Source organism: Canis lupus, chromosome X, assembly GCF_003254725.2.
Source record: "Canis lupus dingo isolate Sandy chromosome X, ASM325472v2, whole genome shotgun sequence".
In the NCBI taxonomy this organism is placed as follows: domain Eukaryota; kingdom Metazoa; phylum Chordata; class Mammalia; order Carnivora; family Canidae; genus Canis; species Canis lupus.
The window spans coordinates 65,875,883-65,893,675 of NC_064281.1; the positions used below are offsets into that span (position 1 = coordinate 65,875,883).

General features: G+C 37.1%; 1 protein-coding gene across 3 annotated transcripts in view; it reads left to right on the forward strand.

Annotated features, from left to right (window-relative positions):
- The window catches only part of LOC112649496 (uncharacterized), a 290,778-nt gene extending 289,360 nt beyond the window's left edge, over nt 1–1,418 (forward strand). For all 3 annotated transcript variants that reach the window (XM_025431847.2, XM_025431846.2, XM_025431848.2), the window contains one exon: nt 894–1,418. Coding sequence is in view for 1 of the 3 variants with exons in the window: in XM_025431848.2 (XP_025287633.1) it covers nt 894–938 (45 nt within the window). In the remaining 2 variants the exon portion in view is untranslated. The remainder of the gene's footprint in view (nt 1–893) is intronic.
- The last annotated feature ends 16,375 nt before the right edge of the window (nt 1,419–17,793 follow it).

The following is a 17,793-nucleotide window of genomic DNA, read 5'->3' on the forward strand; positions in this document are numbered from 1 at the left end:
ATCACATAAATATTATACCACAAATGGACACTGACCACAGCCAAGAAGCATAGTTAATCTTACCTGACTACATACAAATAGATAATGAGGAAAACCAAAATTTATTCTAGGCCCTGTAAAGACCATTTCTAGATAGTTGCAAAAGGCTCTGAATCAGAATAAGATTGCTAATTATGAGAGTTTTAAGGAAAAGGTCCAGAAAATTCAATTCTCAGTATGATAATTTTCATGACTTTATACTACTCTTGAATGTAGTTTACAAATGTAATATGATATGACATAACAAAAGATTAGTAATACATCAGTAGTGAAATTAGAAAACACATAAAAATAAACTTTCATGTAAATCTTCAGGCAGCCATTTCATAACCAACATTTAGTATTACTTACTATTTGACATGCATTCTTGAGTTTTACATGTAGTTGTTCATTTAAGCTTCTCAACAACTCTATGAAATTACATAATTTTCCTTTTAATCCTTATTTTACAGATAAAGGCTACGTTATATAGCCAAGTAACCTTTTTGTAATCACACAGTTACCAAGTGAAAAAGAATCAGAGCCTATAATAAAAAACTTAGTTTTTTATATATTGGAAATGAAATATAATTAAAGGTGTCAACTGTAGTAAATATTGTGTTAACCTAATGTTAGCAGATGGCTAGGTTACAAAATGAACACTACTGTGGTTCCATTTTAGTATTTTAAGAGATGTTATTATACTTATGATTATAAGGTGACCATAGTTTTTTGGGGGATGGGTTTGAAGCTTTCAAGGATCATGATATCTAATATTTCTATTAAATAATGTAAGGTAGCCTGAGGATAAAAATAGTTTTTTTCTTTCACTACAACTTTTAACTCCCAAGTTTCTTTTTATTCTGTTGTTGCAGCTCAACTTCCAGACAGGTAGCAGAAAAACCTTGACCCTTGATTAGTGAAAAGAATACCTTGAAACAGAAAAGATAAAGGCACAGACAAGAAGGTTTTGAGGATATGAGCAAACAACTTCAAAAATTGCAGACATCCCTGAGCAATGTTTATTATATTTTTATTCCTTATCTCCTCCCCATTACATGACCATGCCTTTATTGTCCATGGGACCAACAATGTTGCTTCATTAAGCCATGTGACAATTACCCCATTCATCTTATTTGCTTCTGACAGAATATGAAATTAGAAAAAGGACACATTGTGGTCCTTCTTAGCCATCATATAAAAATTATTTTGTATTGTTAATGACTAAAAAGTGCAGTCATATTTTTCAACCAATAATTCCCTCCATCTTTTGTGTAAGTCTCTGTCTCCAGAAGAAGATTATCTTAACTTTTAAGATACTTTATGACAGATGCTTGTAATATTGTGATGGTCACTCTATGTGTAATATCACCTACAATAAATTATTATTTTATTGCTAATGTTGTTTATTTTTGTTATTATGAACATGATACATATAATTAAAATAGTTAAGACATAATATTGCACAGTGTTTGCTTAATTTGCTATTTATCCCATTCAACATTGCTAACCTAGAAAAATTGATAACATATGTCATTTACCAAGAAGTTTTAGAGATAAGTGAATTGGAAGTAATAAAGCTATCTCTGGAGCTGCCATAAAACAAATCAAAAACTGATTTAGAGTTTTCATAGTTCATGGCAAAAGAGCTGAAAAATATAGTGAAATAATTAAAAGAAAATTGCATTTCTTTCCTTTGCAGTTAGAAACAGGGGCTGGGTTTCTAGGTGTACTTAAAAAACACCTTTTTGTAACTAATAATAACCAGACACACTTTGAGGACTATAGGACACATAGGCAATCAAGCCATGATGACCTACCAAACCTTTTTATAAGATCTCCTCTATTTGTCACCACTCTCTCTGTATGCTTATTTTTATTACTTAAATCCAGCCTTCTGCTACACCTAGGTGAGTCTCCCTACTTTTCCCTACATTGTCTTGCTTATATATATAGGTACCATATTCTTTTTGGTATCTTCCCTTATCTTGAAACCTTTCTCATTCAAGAAGTCGCAGACTTCAATAAACAATATTGCTCCTTCCATTATCAAGTTTCTATTCTTAAAGTAAGCTGATAAAGATCGTAGCACATTTGGGGAACCACACAGATCTTGACATGCATATAGTATTTGGTGTGACTGGGACCAAGAAGTGAGATTGAAAAAGTAAGGAGGGACTTTGTTTGCCATATTAGAATATTTAGGCCTTATCTCAGAGGTAATAGTAACCTTTAAAATATTTTAAGCATAGTAGCAGTTGTGACTGCACTTTAGAGAAATAACCAGCGGTGGTGTGGAGGGTGGATTTAAGGAGAAGACACAGAGGAAAAGAGGATAGAAAGACACCTTTTAAGACACAATTGTGGTAGTCCAGACTCTAATTCAAAAGATCTTCAAATAAAGCAGTAGGAAGAAAGAATGGAGAAGCTGAGATATATTTGAAAGCCATTAAGACAAAAATGGCTTTTTTTTGTAATTCAGTAATCACTGAATTATTTGACATGAGGAAAGAAAGTAAGAAATGTTAAGTTTAACCCCAGCTTTCTGATGTGGGGAGGTGGTGGTACCATTCACCAAATTGGAATATAAAGGAGAATGGAAGAGTGGTGGTGGTGGTGATTCCAGTTTATGACAAATTAAGATGGAGATTCCTGAGTAACATTTAGGTGCTGATGTCCAAAATCATCTAAGATGAGCCCTGACCTTTAATATACTTAAGATATAGAAGAAAAAACCCATAATGTTTATTGAACTTGTATTTATATTTAGGGTTAGCAGTTGTATAAAGCATTATCAATATTTGATCTTAATTACCCTTTAGAGTCATCATCACATGTAATAGCAGCTTTGTTGTACATAAAAATAAGGAAACAAATGTTCAAAAAGACAAAACATGTTGTTCAAAGGTACAGATACAATTAGAAGAAGTTGAAACTGGAACACCTGTATGGCAGTGATGGGTTCCAGAAAGTAACCCTTCCTCAGAAAAAAATACAAAATATTCTATTTTTCTGATATCCAGAATTGACATTGTGTCCTTTATGTTAAGTTAAAGATAAAACACCTGAAGAATAAAGTAACAAATTACATGTTTCATAAAACAACTACTACAAATATAATTAATTATTTTAGATTTATGTGCTTTGCATAGTTATAAGTTACCTAAAAAATAAATTTTCTTTTTTCCTCTAATTTTTTACTTTGGTAAAATGAACTTAACATAAAATGTATCATTTTAAACAATTTTAAATGTAGAGTTTAGTGCTATTAAATATATTCATGGGGTGCCTGGGTGACTTAGTTAAGCATCTGACTCTTGATTTCAGCTCAGGTCATGATCTCAGGGTCTTGGAAGCCCATGTTGGACTCCACACTGACTATAGAGTCTGGTTGTCCCTCTCCTTCTCACCAGTCATGTGCACTCTCTTTCTCTTTAAAATAATTAAAATCTTTAAAAATAAATAAATGTATACATAATGTCCAAACATCATTAGCATCCACCTCCATAACTCTTTTTATCTTGTAAAATTGAAACCCTATATCCATTAAACAAGAACTCACAATTCAATCCCCAGCCCATGGAATCCACCATTTTACTTTCTGTATCTGTGATTTTGACTAAGTACCTCATATAGTGGAGTGATACAGTATCTGTCCCTTTGTGACTGGCTCTTTCATATAGCATGTTCTCAAGGTTCGTCCATGTTGCACCATGTCAGAATTTTCTTCCTTTCTAAGGCTAAATAATATTCCATTGTATATTTATACTACATTTTGCTTATCCATTCATCCACAATGTACACTTGTGTTGCTTTCATGTTTTTGCTTTAATGAAATAATGCTGTTTATGAACATGGGTGTACTTATATTTCTTTGAGACTCTGCTTTCAGTTCTTTTGATCATACACCTAGAAGTGTAAGTGCTTCATCATATGGCAATTCGTTTTTCTTTTCTTTTCCTTTTTTTCCGCTGGAACTGCTATATTGCTTTCCACAGCAGCCGTACCAGTTTACATTCCTACCAATAAAACACAAGAGTTTCAATTTCTCCACATCCTAGCAGTATTTTGTTATCTCTCATTTTGTTTTTTGTGGGGTTTTTTATATGTGCCATCTTAATAAGTATGAGGTGGTATCTCAATGAAGTTTTGCTTTGCATTCCCTTAATGGTTAGTGATGTTTAACATCTTTTCGTGACTTATTGGATATTTTTACATATTCTTTGGAGAAATATCTATTTAAATCTTTTGCCCATTTTTGAGTAAAGTTATTTAATTTTTGTTGCTGTTGAATATTAGGTGATCTTTATATATTCTGGATATTAATACCATATCAAATATATGATTTGCAAATATTTTCTCCAATTCTATTAGTTGTCTTTTTACTCTGTTGACATAGTCTTTTGATGTGCATTTAAAAATATTCCATTAAATCTATTTATCTGGGATCCCTGGGTGGCGCAGCGGTTTGGCGCCTGCGTTTGGCCCAGGGCGCGATCCTGGAGACCCGGGATCTAATCCCACATCGGACTCCCAGTGCATGGAGCCTGCTTCTCCCTCTGCCTGTGTCTCTCTGCCTCTCTCTCTCTCTGGGACTATCATGAATAAATAAATAAAATCTTAAAAAAAAATAAATCTATTTATCTGATTTTCTTTTGTTGCCTTTGCTTTTGGTGTCATACCCAAGAAATCACCGCCAAATCCAGTGTCATGAAGATTTCGCCTTGTTTTCATCTAAGAATTTTATAGTTTCAGGTCATATATTTAGGTTTTTGATCCATTTTGAATTAATTATTGTATATGGTGTTACATAAAAGTCCAATTTCATTCTTTTGCAGTGGACATCCAATTTTCCCAGCATCACTTCTTGATAAGACATAATCATTGAATGGAATTGGCACCCTTATAAAAAATCATTTAATCATGCGTGCAAGAATTTATTTCTGGGCTCTCTATTTTTTTTCATTCATCTATATATATCCATCTTTATGTCAGTACTGCATGGTTTTGATTCCTGTATTATTTCAGTAAGTTTTGAAATCAAGAATTGTGAGTTCTCCAGCTTTGTTTTTTTTACCCAAGACTATTTTTGTTATTTTGGGTCTCTTGAGATTCCAAATTAATTTTAGGATGGGCTTTCTGTTTCTGCAAATAACACCATTGGGATTTTGATAAAGATTTCATTGGATCTATGTATCATTCTGCGTAGGGTTGACAAGAGTACTAAGTCTTCCAGTCTATCAACATGAGATGCATTTCCATGTATTTATGTCTTCTTCCATTTTTTAAGCAATGTTTTGTAGTTTTCACTGTACAAGTTTTAACTTCCTTGTTCAAGGTAATTCCTTTTTTTCATGCTATTGTAAATGGAACTTTTTAAGTTGCTTTTTAATTTTTTTCTTTTTTTAAAGATTTATTTTTACTTTTATTTATTCATGAGAGACATACAGGGAGAGAGAGGCAGAGGCACAGGCAGAGGGAGAAGCAGGATCCATGCAGGGAGCCCACCATGGGACTCGATCCCGGGTCTCCAAAACAACACCCTGAGCTGAAGGTGGTGCTTAACCGCTGAGCCACCAGGGCTGCCCAAGTTCCTTTTATAAATTGCTCATTATTTTTTGTATAATTTTTTATTGGAGTTCGATCTGCCAACATATAGTATAACACCCAGTGCTTATCCTGTCAAGTACCCCCTCAGTGCCCAGCACCAAGTCACCCCTTCCCCCTGCTGACCTCCCCTTCCACTACACCTTGTCCATTTCCCAGAGTGAGGCTTCTCTCATGTTCTGTCATCCTCACTGATATTTCCCTCTCATTTTCTCTCCTTTCCCCTATAATCCCTTTCACTATTTTTTATATTCCCTCAATGAATAAAACCAATATACTGTTTGTCTTCTCCAATTGACTTCACTCAGAATAATACCCTCCAGTTCCATCCATGTTAAAGCAAATGGAGGGTATTTGTCGTTTATACTAGCTGAGTAATATTTCATTGTATACATAGACCATATCTTTATCCATTCATCTTTCGATGGACACCAAGGCTCCTTCCACAGTTTGACTATTGTGGACATTCCTGCTATAAACATTGGGGTGCAGGTGTCCTGCCAATTCACTGCATCTGTGAAATTGCTGGGTCTAGGGCAGTTCTACTTTTAACTCTTTGAGGAACCTCCACACAGTTGTCCAAGGTGGCTGTACCAGTTTACATTCCCACCAACAGTGCAAGAGGGTTCCCCTTTCTCCACATCCTCTCCAACATTTGTTGCTTCCTGCCTTGTTAATTTTCACCATTCTTACTGGTGTGAGGTGGTACCTCATTCTGATTTTGATTTGCATTTTCCTGAAGGCAACAGATGCAGAATCTTTTCTCATGTGCTTGTTGGCAATGTCTGTCTCTGAAATTTCTCTTCATGACTTTTGCCCATTTCATGATTTGATTGTTTTTTGCTGTTGAGTTTAATAAGGTTGTTATACATCTTGGATACTAGCCCCTTATCTGATATGTTATTTGCAAATATCTTCTTCCATTCTGTAGGTAGTCTTTTAGTTTTCTTGACTCTTTCTTTCGCTGCGCAGAAGCTTTTTATCTTGAATAAGTCCCAATAATTCATTTTTGCTTTTGTTTCCCCTGCCTTCATAGATGTATCTTGCGAGAAGTTTTTGTGGCCAAGTTCAAAAAGGGTGTTACCTGTGTTCTCCTCTAGGATTCTGATGGATTCTTGTCTTCCATTTAGACCTTTCATCCATTTTGAGTTTATCTTTGTGCATGGTGTAAAAGAATGGTCTAGATTCATTCTTCTACACATAGCTGTCCAATTTTCTCATCACCATTTATTGAAGAGACTGTCTTTTTCCAGTGGGTAGTCTCTCCTGCTTTGTCGAATATTAGTTGACCATAGAGTTGAGGGCACATTTCTGGGTCCTCTATTCTGTTGCATTTATCTATGTGTCTGTTTTTGAGCCAGTGCCACACCGTCTTGATAATCATAGCTTTGTAGTACAACTTGAAATCCGGCATTGTGATGCTCCCGGCTCTGATTTCCTTTTTCAGTATTTCCCTGGCTATTCAAGGTCTTTTCTGATCCCACACAAATCTTAAGATGATTTGTTCCATCTCTGAAGAAAGTCCATGGTATTTTGATAGGGATTGCATTGAACGTGTGAATGGCCCTGGGTAACATTGACATTTTCACAGTATTAATTCTTCCAATGCATGAGCATGGAATATTTTTCCATCTCTTTGTGTCTTCCTCAATTTCGTTCAAAAGTGGTCTGTAATTTTTAGGGTACAGATCCTTTACCTCTTTGGTTAGGTTTATTCCTAGGTATCTTATGCTTTTGGGTGTAATTGTCAATGGGATTGATGCCTTAATTTCTCTTTCTTCAGTCTTCTTTGTAGTGTATAAAAATGCCACTGATTTTTGGGCATTGATTTTGTATCCAGCCACACTGCTGAATTGCTATATGAGTTCTAGCAATCTTGGGGTGGAGTCTTTTGGGTTTTCTATGTACAGTTTCATGTCATCTGTGAAGAGGGAGAGTTTGACTTCTTCTTTGCCACTTTGAATGCCTTTTATTTCTTTTTGTTGCCTGATTGCTGAGGCTAGGACTTCTAGTACTCTGTTGAATAGCAGTGGTGAGAGTGGACATCCCTATTGTATTCCTGATCTTAGGGGAAAGCCTCTCAGTGTTTCCCCAATGAGAATGATATTTGCTGTGGGCTTTTCATAATTGGCGTTTAAGATGCTGAGGTATGCTCCCTGTATCCCTACACTCTGAAGAGTTTTGATCAGAAATGCATGCTGTATTTCATCAAATGCTTTCTCTGCATGTATTGAGAGGATCATATGTTTCTTGTTCTTTCTCTTGTTGATATGATCTATCACGTTGATTGCTTTACGAATGTTGAACCAGCCTTGCATTCCGGAGATAAATTCCACTTGGGCATGGTGAATAATCCGCTTAATGTACTGTTGGATCCTATTGCCTACTATCTTGTTGAGAATGTTTGCATCTGTGTTCATCAGGTATATTGGTCTATAATTCTCCTTTTTTGGTGGGATCTTTGTCTGGTTTGGGAATTAAGGTGATGCTTGCCTCATAGAAAAAGTTTGGAAGTATTCCATCCCTTTCTATCTTTCCAAACAGCTTTAGTAGACTAGGTATTGTTTCTTCTTTAAACGTTTGATAGAATTCCCCTGGGAAGCCATCTGGCCCTGGACTTTTGTGTCTTGGGAGGTTTCTGATGACTGCTTCAATTTTCTACCTGGTTATTGGCCTATTCAGGTTTTCTACTTCTTCCTGTTCCAGTTTTGTTAGTTTTTGGTTTTCCAGAAATGAATCTATTTCTTCAAGATGACAAATTTATTGGCATATAGCTGCTCGTAATATGTTTTTAAAATTGTTAGTACTTCCTAGGCATTGGTTGTGATCTCTCCTTTTTCATTCGTGATTTTATTAATTTGAGACTTTTGTCTTTTCTTTTTAATAAGACTGTCTAATGGTTTATCTTATTAATTCTTTCAAATAACTAACTCCTGGTTTTGTTGATCTGTTCTACAGTTCTTCTGGTCTGTATTTCATTGAGTTCTGCTCGAATATTTATTAGTCTTCTTCTGCTTGGTATAGGCTTTATTTGCTGTTCTTTTTCCAGTTCCTTTAGGTGTGAGGTTAGCTTGTTCATTTGAGTTTTTTCCAGTGTTTTGAGGGAGGCTTGTATGGTGGTATATTTACCTCTTAGGACTGCTTTTACTGTATCCCAAAGATTTTGAACAGTTGTATCTTCATTTTCATTCGTTTCCATGAATCTTTTTAATTTTTCTCTAAGTCCTGGTTGACCCTTTCATCTTTTAGTAGGATGCTCTTTTACCTCCACGTGTTTGAGTTTCTTCCAAATTTCTTCTTGTGATTGAGTTCAAGTATCAAAGCATTATGGTCTGAAAGCATGCAGGGGACAATCCCAATATTTTGGTATTGGTTGAGACCTGATTTATGACCCAGTATGAGGTCGATCCTGGAGAAAGTTCCATGTGCACTTGAGAAGAATGTGTATTCAGTTGCGTTTGTATGTAAAGTTCTGCATATATCTGTGAAATCCATCTGGCGCAGTGTATCATTTAAAGCTCTTGTTTCTTTGGAGATGTTTTGCTTAGAATCTATCATATGCAGAAAGTGCCGTGTTGTAGCCTCCCAGTATTAGTGCATTATTATCTAAGTATATCTTTACTTTGGTTATTAATTGATTGATATACTTGGCAGCTCCCACATTAGGGGCATAAATATTCATGATTGTTAGGTCCCCTTGTTGGATATACCCTTGAAGTATGATATAGTGTCCCTTTTCATCTCTTACTACAGTTTTTGAGTAAACTTTAATTTTTCTGATATGAGGAATGCTACCCCAGCTTTCTTTTGAGGACCATTTGAATGGTAAATGGTTCTCCAACCTTTCATTTTCAGGCTGTAGGTGTCCTAAGTCTAAAATGAGTCTCTTGTAGACAGCAAATAGATGGGTCTTGCTTTTTTATCCAGTCTGAAACCCTGTGTCTTTTGATGGGGGTCATTTTGCCCATTCATGTTCAGATTTACTATTGAAAGATGAATTTAGTGTCATCGTAATACCTATTCAGTCCCTGTTTTTGTGGATTGTTTATTTGGGCTTCCTCTTTCTTTTACAGAGTCCCCCTTAATATTTCTTGCAGAGCTGGTTTGGTGGTCACAGTTTCTGCATATCTTGGAAGCTCTTTATCTCTCCTTCTATTCTGAATGAAAGCCTTGCTGGATAGAGTATTCTTGGCTGCATGTTCTTCTCATTTAGGATACTGAATATATCCTGCCAGCCCTTTTTGGCCTGCCAGGTTTCTTAGGAGAGATCTGCTATTAATCTAATATTTCTCCCCATATAAGTTAGGGATCTCTTGTTTCTCTCTGCTTTAAGGATTTTCTCTTTGTCTTTGGCATTTGCAAGTTTCATATTAAATGTTGAGGTGTTGACCAGTTTTTGATGATTTTGGGGGGAACCTCTCTATCTCCTGAATCTGAATGCCTGTTTATCTCCCCATATTAGGGAGGTTCCAAGCTGCATTTTGTTCAAATATGTTTTGTGGCCCTATGTCCCTCTTGGCGCCTTCTGGAACCCCAATTATGTATAGATTCTTCCTTCTGAGGCTATCATTTTTTTCCTCTAACCTTTCCTTTGGCCTTTTAATTGTTTTTCTCTTTTTTCCTCAGCTTCCTTCCTTGCCATCAACTTCTCTTCTATGTTGATTACTCTTTCTTCACTTCATTAACCTCCAGTTTGGATTGCATTTCATTTCATTGATTTTTAATTTCAGCCTAATTAGATATAAATTCTGCAGTCATGAAGCCCCTTGAATCCTTTATGCTTTTTTCCAGAGTCACCAGTAGCTTTATAAGTGTGCTTCTGAGTTGGCTTTCTGGCTTTCTACATATTCTGTAATTCTGTGGCAGAGAGTACAGTTTCTGATTCTTTGTTTTGTAGTGAGTTCTTCCTTCTAGTCATTTTGCTCAGTGCAGAGTGGCTGTATGAGTGTGCTGACTCAAGAATATCAACCACGACCTATGTAAATTTCTCCCTAGATGAGTCTGATGTGGTCAGAGACCAGAAAATGAAAACAAAGATCAGAACAAGACAAAAACACCATTAAATTGAAAAACAAATTTTAAAACAAAATAGTAAGAAATAAGAGGCCAAGAATCCCAAAGAAGAAAAAAAAAAAGAAAAAAGAAAAAAAGAAGAGAAAAAAGCAAAAATACAGAGGAAAAAAGGAAAAAAAATAAAAAGAGAGAGGAAAAAATAAAGGGGATGAGACTGTGAGATGGTGGTGGTTGTGAAGAAGTTGTAGTGGAGGGAGAATGTAGTCTATCTGAGAGGTCCTAGGTGGTGATCCTCTTGGTTTTGAGTTTGTTAAGTTCTGTATGTTAGAAGATGCTCAGTCCCAAATTTATATAAACCAGCAATACTTGTAGAAAGCCCCAACATTATCCACCAAAACATAAATGAGATAACAGAGGGGGATAGAATGGGAATGAAGAGGGAATATAATTTCACAGAATGAACTAGCACGGTGTACCACTTGGTTTTAGGTGCATGCTGGTCATTTTTTAGAGGGGATTAACTTCCGCCATTGTAAATTAAAATGAGACAGAGAAAACAAAAAAACACAAAACCAAAAAACATATCCAAATATCTCCCAAAATTAAATTGAGCATGTTAAAGGGAATCTAAAAGTGGGAAATATATCTAAGATAAGTAATTATAGAAATATGAAAGTCAAAAAGGAAAAAAAAACTTAAAAATGAAGAGGTGGTAAAATATTGTATTTAAGGTGGTAAAAGAGAAAAATAATGTTGGAAATTTTGAGTATGATATAAAAACGAGTTGTACTGGAAAAGGGGGGAAAAGGAGGGGTACCCTTTAGTTCTATACACCATAAATCCCTCGACTGCCCCTGGAACTTTCCTGCACTGCTTAGTCAAAAACCCCCTCTTCCCCTGTTCTTCCAGCTGGTGTTCTGGGGGAGGGGTCTGCTGTGCTGATTCTCAGGTGTGTGTACCTTGGGGAGATGTTCCGCCCCTCCGGGTGCAGGGCTCAATGGGAGCTGTTTATCCTGTGAGGCCTCTGTTCTCTGGTGGCCTGCCTCTCCCAGTCATAGGGTGAAACAAGGAGGAAAACAACACTGGTGGCGGCCAGATTTCCAGCTCTGGAGTCAGCTCCCCGCTAGTAACTAACTCTGTCTCTGAGTCCGCACTGGCCTAGATGTTCCCGGGGTCATGCGGGTGCCCTGATCTGCACAGGTTGCGGGCGCCCAGCGGCAGGAGAGTCCTTGCTGTCCTGTGTCCTCCCCACTTCTGCCTATCCCAAGGGGAGTGCAGGATTGTGGGCTGTGTCTACTCCACGCCTGTGGTCTGGGGCCCTGCGCTGCTGGAACCGTGCTCTCTGGAAGGCAGCAGGGCGCAGACCCCTCTGTCCGGAGCTACCTGCCTGACTGACAGGCTTCTCCCCCATATCCTGCTGGGTGTGCGCTCCGCCCCTGTTCTTTCTGTGCCTCCAGGAATTTTGAGACCCCACTGTCCCTCCTGGGAATCTCTACTGCTTCACCACTGAGCACCTTTCAGGCAGGGAATTATCTCACAAGACCAAATTTCTAAAGGTCCTGATTTTGAGCTCCATGGCTGTATCACTTTCCAACTTTCAAAGTCTCCCTATTCCCTGCCATTTATCTTCTGATATATCCCCTCTGTTTCTCCTCCCCACACTCCTACCTTGCAAAGAGTGGTCACGTTTCTATTTGTAGAGTTCCGGCCATTCTTTCCTTACATCTCAGGTTGAATTCATAGATGTTCAGGATGGTTTGATAAGTTATCTATCTAAATTTATGGGACCAGATTAAATGAGGATCCCCACTCTTCCACTATCTTGCCTCCTCCAGATTTTTTCTTTGTCACTATATCTTGACATTTTAATTACAGTATGTCTTGGTGTGGATCTGCTTTTATTGATTTTTCTGGGAGTTCTCTGTGCTTTCTGGATCTTGATGTCACTTTCCTTCCCCAGATTAGGGAAGTTTAGCTCTTATTTTTTCAAATAAATTATCTTCCTCATTTTCTCTCTCTTCTTCCTTGACTCCTATAATATGAATGTTTTTACATTTGTTGGAGTCACTGAGTTCCCTGTCTATTCTCATTTTGCATAATTCCTTTTTCTTTTTTGTTCAGCTTGCCTACTTTCCATTACACTGTTTTGTAGGCATTAATTTGTTCCTCTATTTCTTCCAACATGCTGTTCATCTTACCAGTTATGTTTCTCATTTCATTTATTGTGCCTTTTCTCTCTGCTATGTTATTCTTTATCTCTTTGTTAATGATCTCACCGATGTCATCTACTTTTCTCAATTCCAGTGAGTATACTTATCATTGCTTTTTAAATTCTCTATCAGGCATATTACTTATATATGTTTCACTAAGATATCTGTCCATGGTCTTGTCCCTTTCTTTCATTTGGAACAAATTTCTCTGCCTTCTCATTTTGTCTAAGTCCTTGTGCATGTTTCTCCCATGTTAGGAAAATCAGCTTTATCTCCTGTTCTTCAGGTAAATGGCTTTGTGAAGAAGAGGTCCTGTAGTGCTCTGCAGTGTAGTTTCCCCTGTTCCCCAGGGTCTGGTGCTTCCAGGAGTGTCTCCAATATCTCTGTATGTGCTCTGCTGTTCTGTCCTAGCCACTTTATTTTTCAAGGCACTCATCTGTAGAGGCCCTCTTTGCCTGTTGAGGGCAGTGTTTGGTCTTGTGTCTGAATGTGGTAAGTTTTAACTAGGTGTGCTCTGGTCTGCTTGTGAAATGAGATCTAGCACCCTGCCACCAGAACAAAGGACTTATAAACTTCTTAGGCAGGGAGGTGCAGTATTGGCATGGGTTTGGGCAAGACTTCTGGGTGAGGATGCCCTCTGTGCTGGAACTGAGGCTAGCTAGCATGACTAGGAAGGGCACTTCCACCAGCATATGTGGGGGCATGGTTTAGTGTAAGCATGTTAGGTATCCAGTGTTGCTGCTTTGCAGGTTTCAGTAGGTGGCTCTATTTGTGCTGAGAGGCAAGGAAGGAAAATGGTGCCTTTCAATTTCTTTGTTCTCAGAGAGATCTCTCTGTGAATATTGCCTCTCTGTGATGTCCTCCAAGATGAGCAAATAACCTCCCCCACTTTGCCCCAGGTACTCTTCAAATCAATCTTTCAACATTGTATATTCACAGGCTGCTTGCCCTGCCTTTTCTCCAAGAGCAGTTCCAACATCTTTGGAGCTTTCCCAGAATCAAGCTCACTGACCTATAAAACTCCCTGCCTTAAGTCTTGCTGGTTGCAATAACTCATTAAATCAGGCCCTCTAGCTTCCCAAGACAATTGCTATGAAGTTTTGTTTTCTCCATATGTTCCCTTGCATTAGTATATCTCTCACCCTTCTCTGTGACTGCAGCTCCCTCCCCATTGCAGCAGCCACAATCTGTTTCTCTCCTGTGACTCTGTACTTCCTATTTTATTGTAGCCTCTTCTCTACTTTCAGTTGTGCAGTTTGTTCTGTCAGCCTTTACATCAATTTTGTAAGTATTTGGGGGTGATTTGATAGTTATCTAGTTGTATTCATGGGGTGAGGTAAACCTAGGGTCCTCCTACCCCACCACCATCTTCCCTTCCAGTCTCCTAAATTGTATCTCAACTTAAGGTTAAACAATTTTTAACACCATTACAATGATAAAAATTCAAGCCACAATGTGGGAGAAGATATTAATACATATAACTGGCAAAGTGCCTGTATAAATTCTTGTAAAAGACAACTAGAAATGAGAAAAATAGATAATACAATAGAGAAAGTGGGGAAAAAACTTAAACACTTCATGAAAGATAATATCCAAATGGCCAATTGAAATACAAAATGGTGGGATGCCTGGGTAGCTCAGCAGTTAAGCATCTGCTTTCGGAGATGGAGTCCCAGGATTGAGTCCCACATCAGGCTCCCTGCATGAAGCCAGCTTCTCCCTCTGTCTATATCTCTGTCTCTCTGTGTCTCTCATGAATAAATAAATAAAAAGAAATATGAAATGGTGATGTGATCAATTTCATTAGACATCATGGAAAGGCAAGTTAAACTTGAATAAGATACCACTATACCTACCAGTATGGCTAAAATGAAAAAGACAATACCAGTTGTTAATGAAGATGTTGAGTAACTGTGACCTTCAAACCCTACAGGTGAAAGTGTAAATTGGTATAATTATTCCCACAATTACATTTCTGTCTTCTGTTCTTTGGCCAATTTTTATGTACCTGCTACCAAAGCAAAAAACAGCTGCACATATACTGTCAATGAATTCACTAAGGAGCAATCTGATCGTGCCTTGCCTCAGGCTATAATTGTCTCACCTTGCACTCTAAGGTTCCTCTGTTGGCATGGAGACATACAATAATATGTACCTACCCAGTACCTATACATGTGCAGCCTGGAATTTGGGGGCATGCAACCTTCCATTGCATGAATCCTTAGTAAATAGGAGATAGAAACCAATGGATAAATAATTTTTCCCTTCTTCCCACTGCCAGATTGTCCTGATACAGTCCATATAGCCCCTCAAAGATGAGAGTGATTGTGAGATTGAGCAATAAGTTGTGTTGGTTCCAAGTGGTAGTCAGCTCAGTAACACAGCCTTGAGTTAAATCTCCCTTCTTCTGAGACTTAGTCACCTTGTGAATGTTCTCTCTAATGAAGTAATAGTACATAATATACTTCTCAGGCTGTTTTCTAAAGAATTCAGGCTAAGGAAATACCCAACTGAATCATAAGCTTATGTTCATCAAAGACATGTGCAAGAATGTTTATAGCAATATTATTCACAATATCCAAAAACTAGGAACAACTTAAATGTCCATCAAAGTATAATAGATTTTAAAACATAACAGAAGTCAAGAGTGCCTGGGTGGCTCAGTCATTTAAGCATCTGACTCTTGATTTTGGCTCAGGTCATGACCTCAGTCATGAAATTGAACCCCACATGAGATTCCAAGCTAGGCATGGAGCCTGCTTAAGATTCTCTCTCTCCCTCTGTCCTCCCGCCACACACTCACACACACTGGCATTCTCTCTCTCTCTCTCAAAAATAAAATAAAATAGTAAAATAAAATTTGACAGAAGTCAAATGCAAAAGAATATATATAGTGTGATTCCATTTATGTAAAGTTCAAACATTGGCAAAACTAACATATGGTGTGAAGACACAATAGTTATCTTTAGAGAGGAGAGTGAGTACTTAATGAAAGTGAGCACAACAAAGGCTTCTAGAGTCCTGGCAATGTTTGATTATTTTTTATCTGTATGCTGTAATGTGGATGGGTTCAATGTATAATAATTCCTGTTTATACACTTTTCTACAAATAGGTCAGATTTTAATTTAAAAAAAACTGATTTTCATAGTTTCACTTGTCCATTTTTGCTTTTGTTGTCTCAGGCAACCTATAAAATGAAAGGAAATATTTGCAAACCATATGTCTAATAAAGGGTTAATTTATTAAGTATATAAGAAACTCCTATAACTCAATATCAAAAATAAAATAAAATAACCTGATTAAAAAACAAAGGACCTGAATAAATAATTCTCCAAAGAAATACAAATGGAAATGAGAATATATGATTCTCAACACTACTGATCATCAGATAAATGCAAATCAAAACCAGAAGGAGATAATAATTTCACACTTGTTAGAATGGCCATTATGAATGCAAGGAAGAGAGAGAGAGAAAGAGAGACAGAGATGGAGAAAAAGAAAAGAAAGAAGGAAGCAAGGAAGGAAGAAAAAGAAAACAAGTATTGGCAAGGATATGGAAAAATCAACACCTTTGTACTGTTCATGGAAATGCAAAATGGTGCTGCCAAAATGGAAAGAAGTATAAGAGTTTCTCATAAAAATATAAAAATAAAACTATCATATCATCCACAAATCCACTCCTGAGTAATTCAATCCAAAATAATTGAAATCAGGGATCCCTGGGTGGCGCAGCGGTTTGGCGCCTGCCTTTGGCCCAGGGCGCGATCCCGGAGACCCGGGATGGAATCCCACGTCGGGCTTCCGGTGCATGGAGCCTGCTTCTCCCTCTGCCTGTGTCTCTGCCCCTCTCTCTCTCTGTGACTATAATAAATAAATAAAAAATTAAAAAAAAAACAAAAAAACAAAATAATTGAAATCAAACTCTCAAAATGATATCTGTATCTGCACTCTCATGTTCATTAAAGCATTATTCACATTGATCAATACATAAAAACAATCCAAATGTCCATTGACTAATGGATAAAGAAAATGCGGTATGCACATGCAATGGAATCATTCAGCCTTTAAAAAAGAGGGAAATCCTACTGTTTGCAACATGGATATATCTGAAAGACATCATGCTAAGTGAAATGTCAGTCACAGAAAGACAAATACTACACGATTCCACTCACATGAGATATCTGCAATAGTAAAACTCATAAAAGTCAAGAATATAACATTTTACTATGGGATGGAGGGAGGTAGAAATGGAGAGTTGTTGTTCAATGGGTATAAAGTTATACAAGATACTTAAGGTCTAAAGATCTACTGTACAACATAGTACATATAGTTAAAAATACAGTGTTGTGCACTTAAAAACTTGTTAAGAGGATAGACATCATGTTAAATCTCTTACCAAAAAAAACAAAAAAGTAAGGATACACAAGGAATCTATTGGGGGGATAGGATATGTTTATTACTTTGAATTTGCTGATGTTATCATGTGTATACATACATGTCCAAGCTCATCAAAATGTGTAAATTAAATGTGTGTAATTTTCTGTATATTAAGTATACCTTAGTAAGGCTTAAAAAAACTAAATGAAAAAGCAAGCCATAAAAGTAGTGTGAAAGAATAATGATTTCCATAGCAAGTCTCTGAATCTGGGACATAACTCCAGGGAAGTTTTCCAAGAAAGAAGCAATTCCACCACCTACGAAAAACTGAGTGTCTATAGGTAAAGCCTACAATATGGGATATTTTTGGACTTCCCAGGACATGTGAGTTATGGCTTACAGACTTTTCAACATTGAACTAAACAAGAACTACCTATTGATCATCTACAACTAGGGAATACTTAAAGATCTAATTTCATCAACATCCAGTGAATACCTCAGTAGGAATCAGATCAATCCATGACCTGAGACTTCTTTGCTTCCTGTATGATTTGCTCCATGTGAACG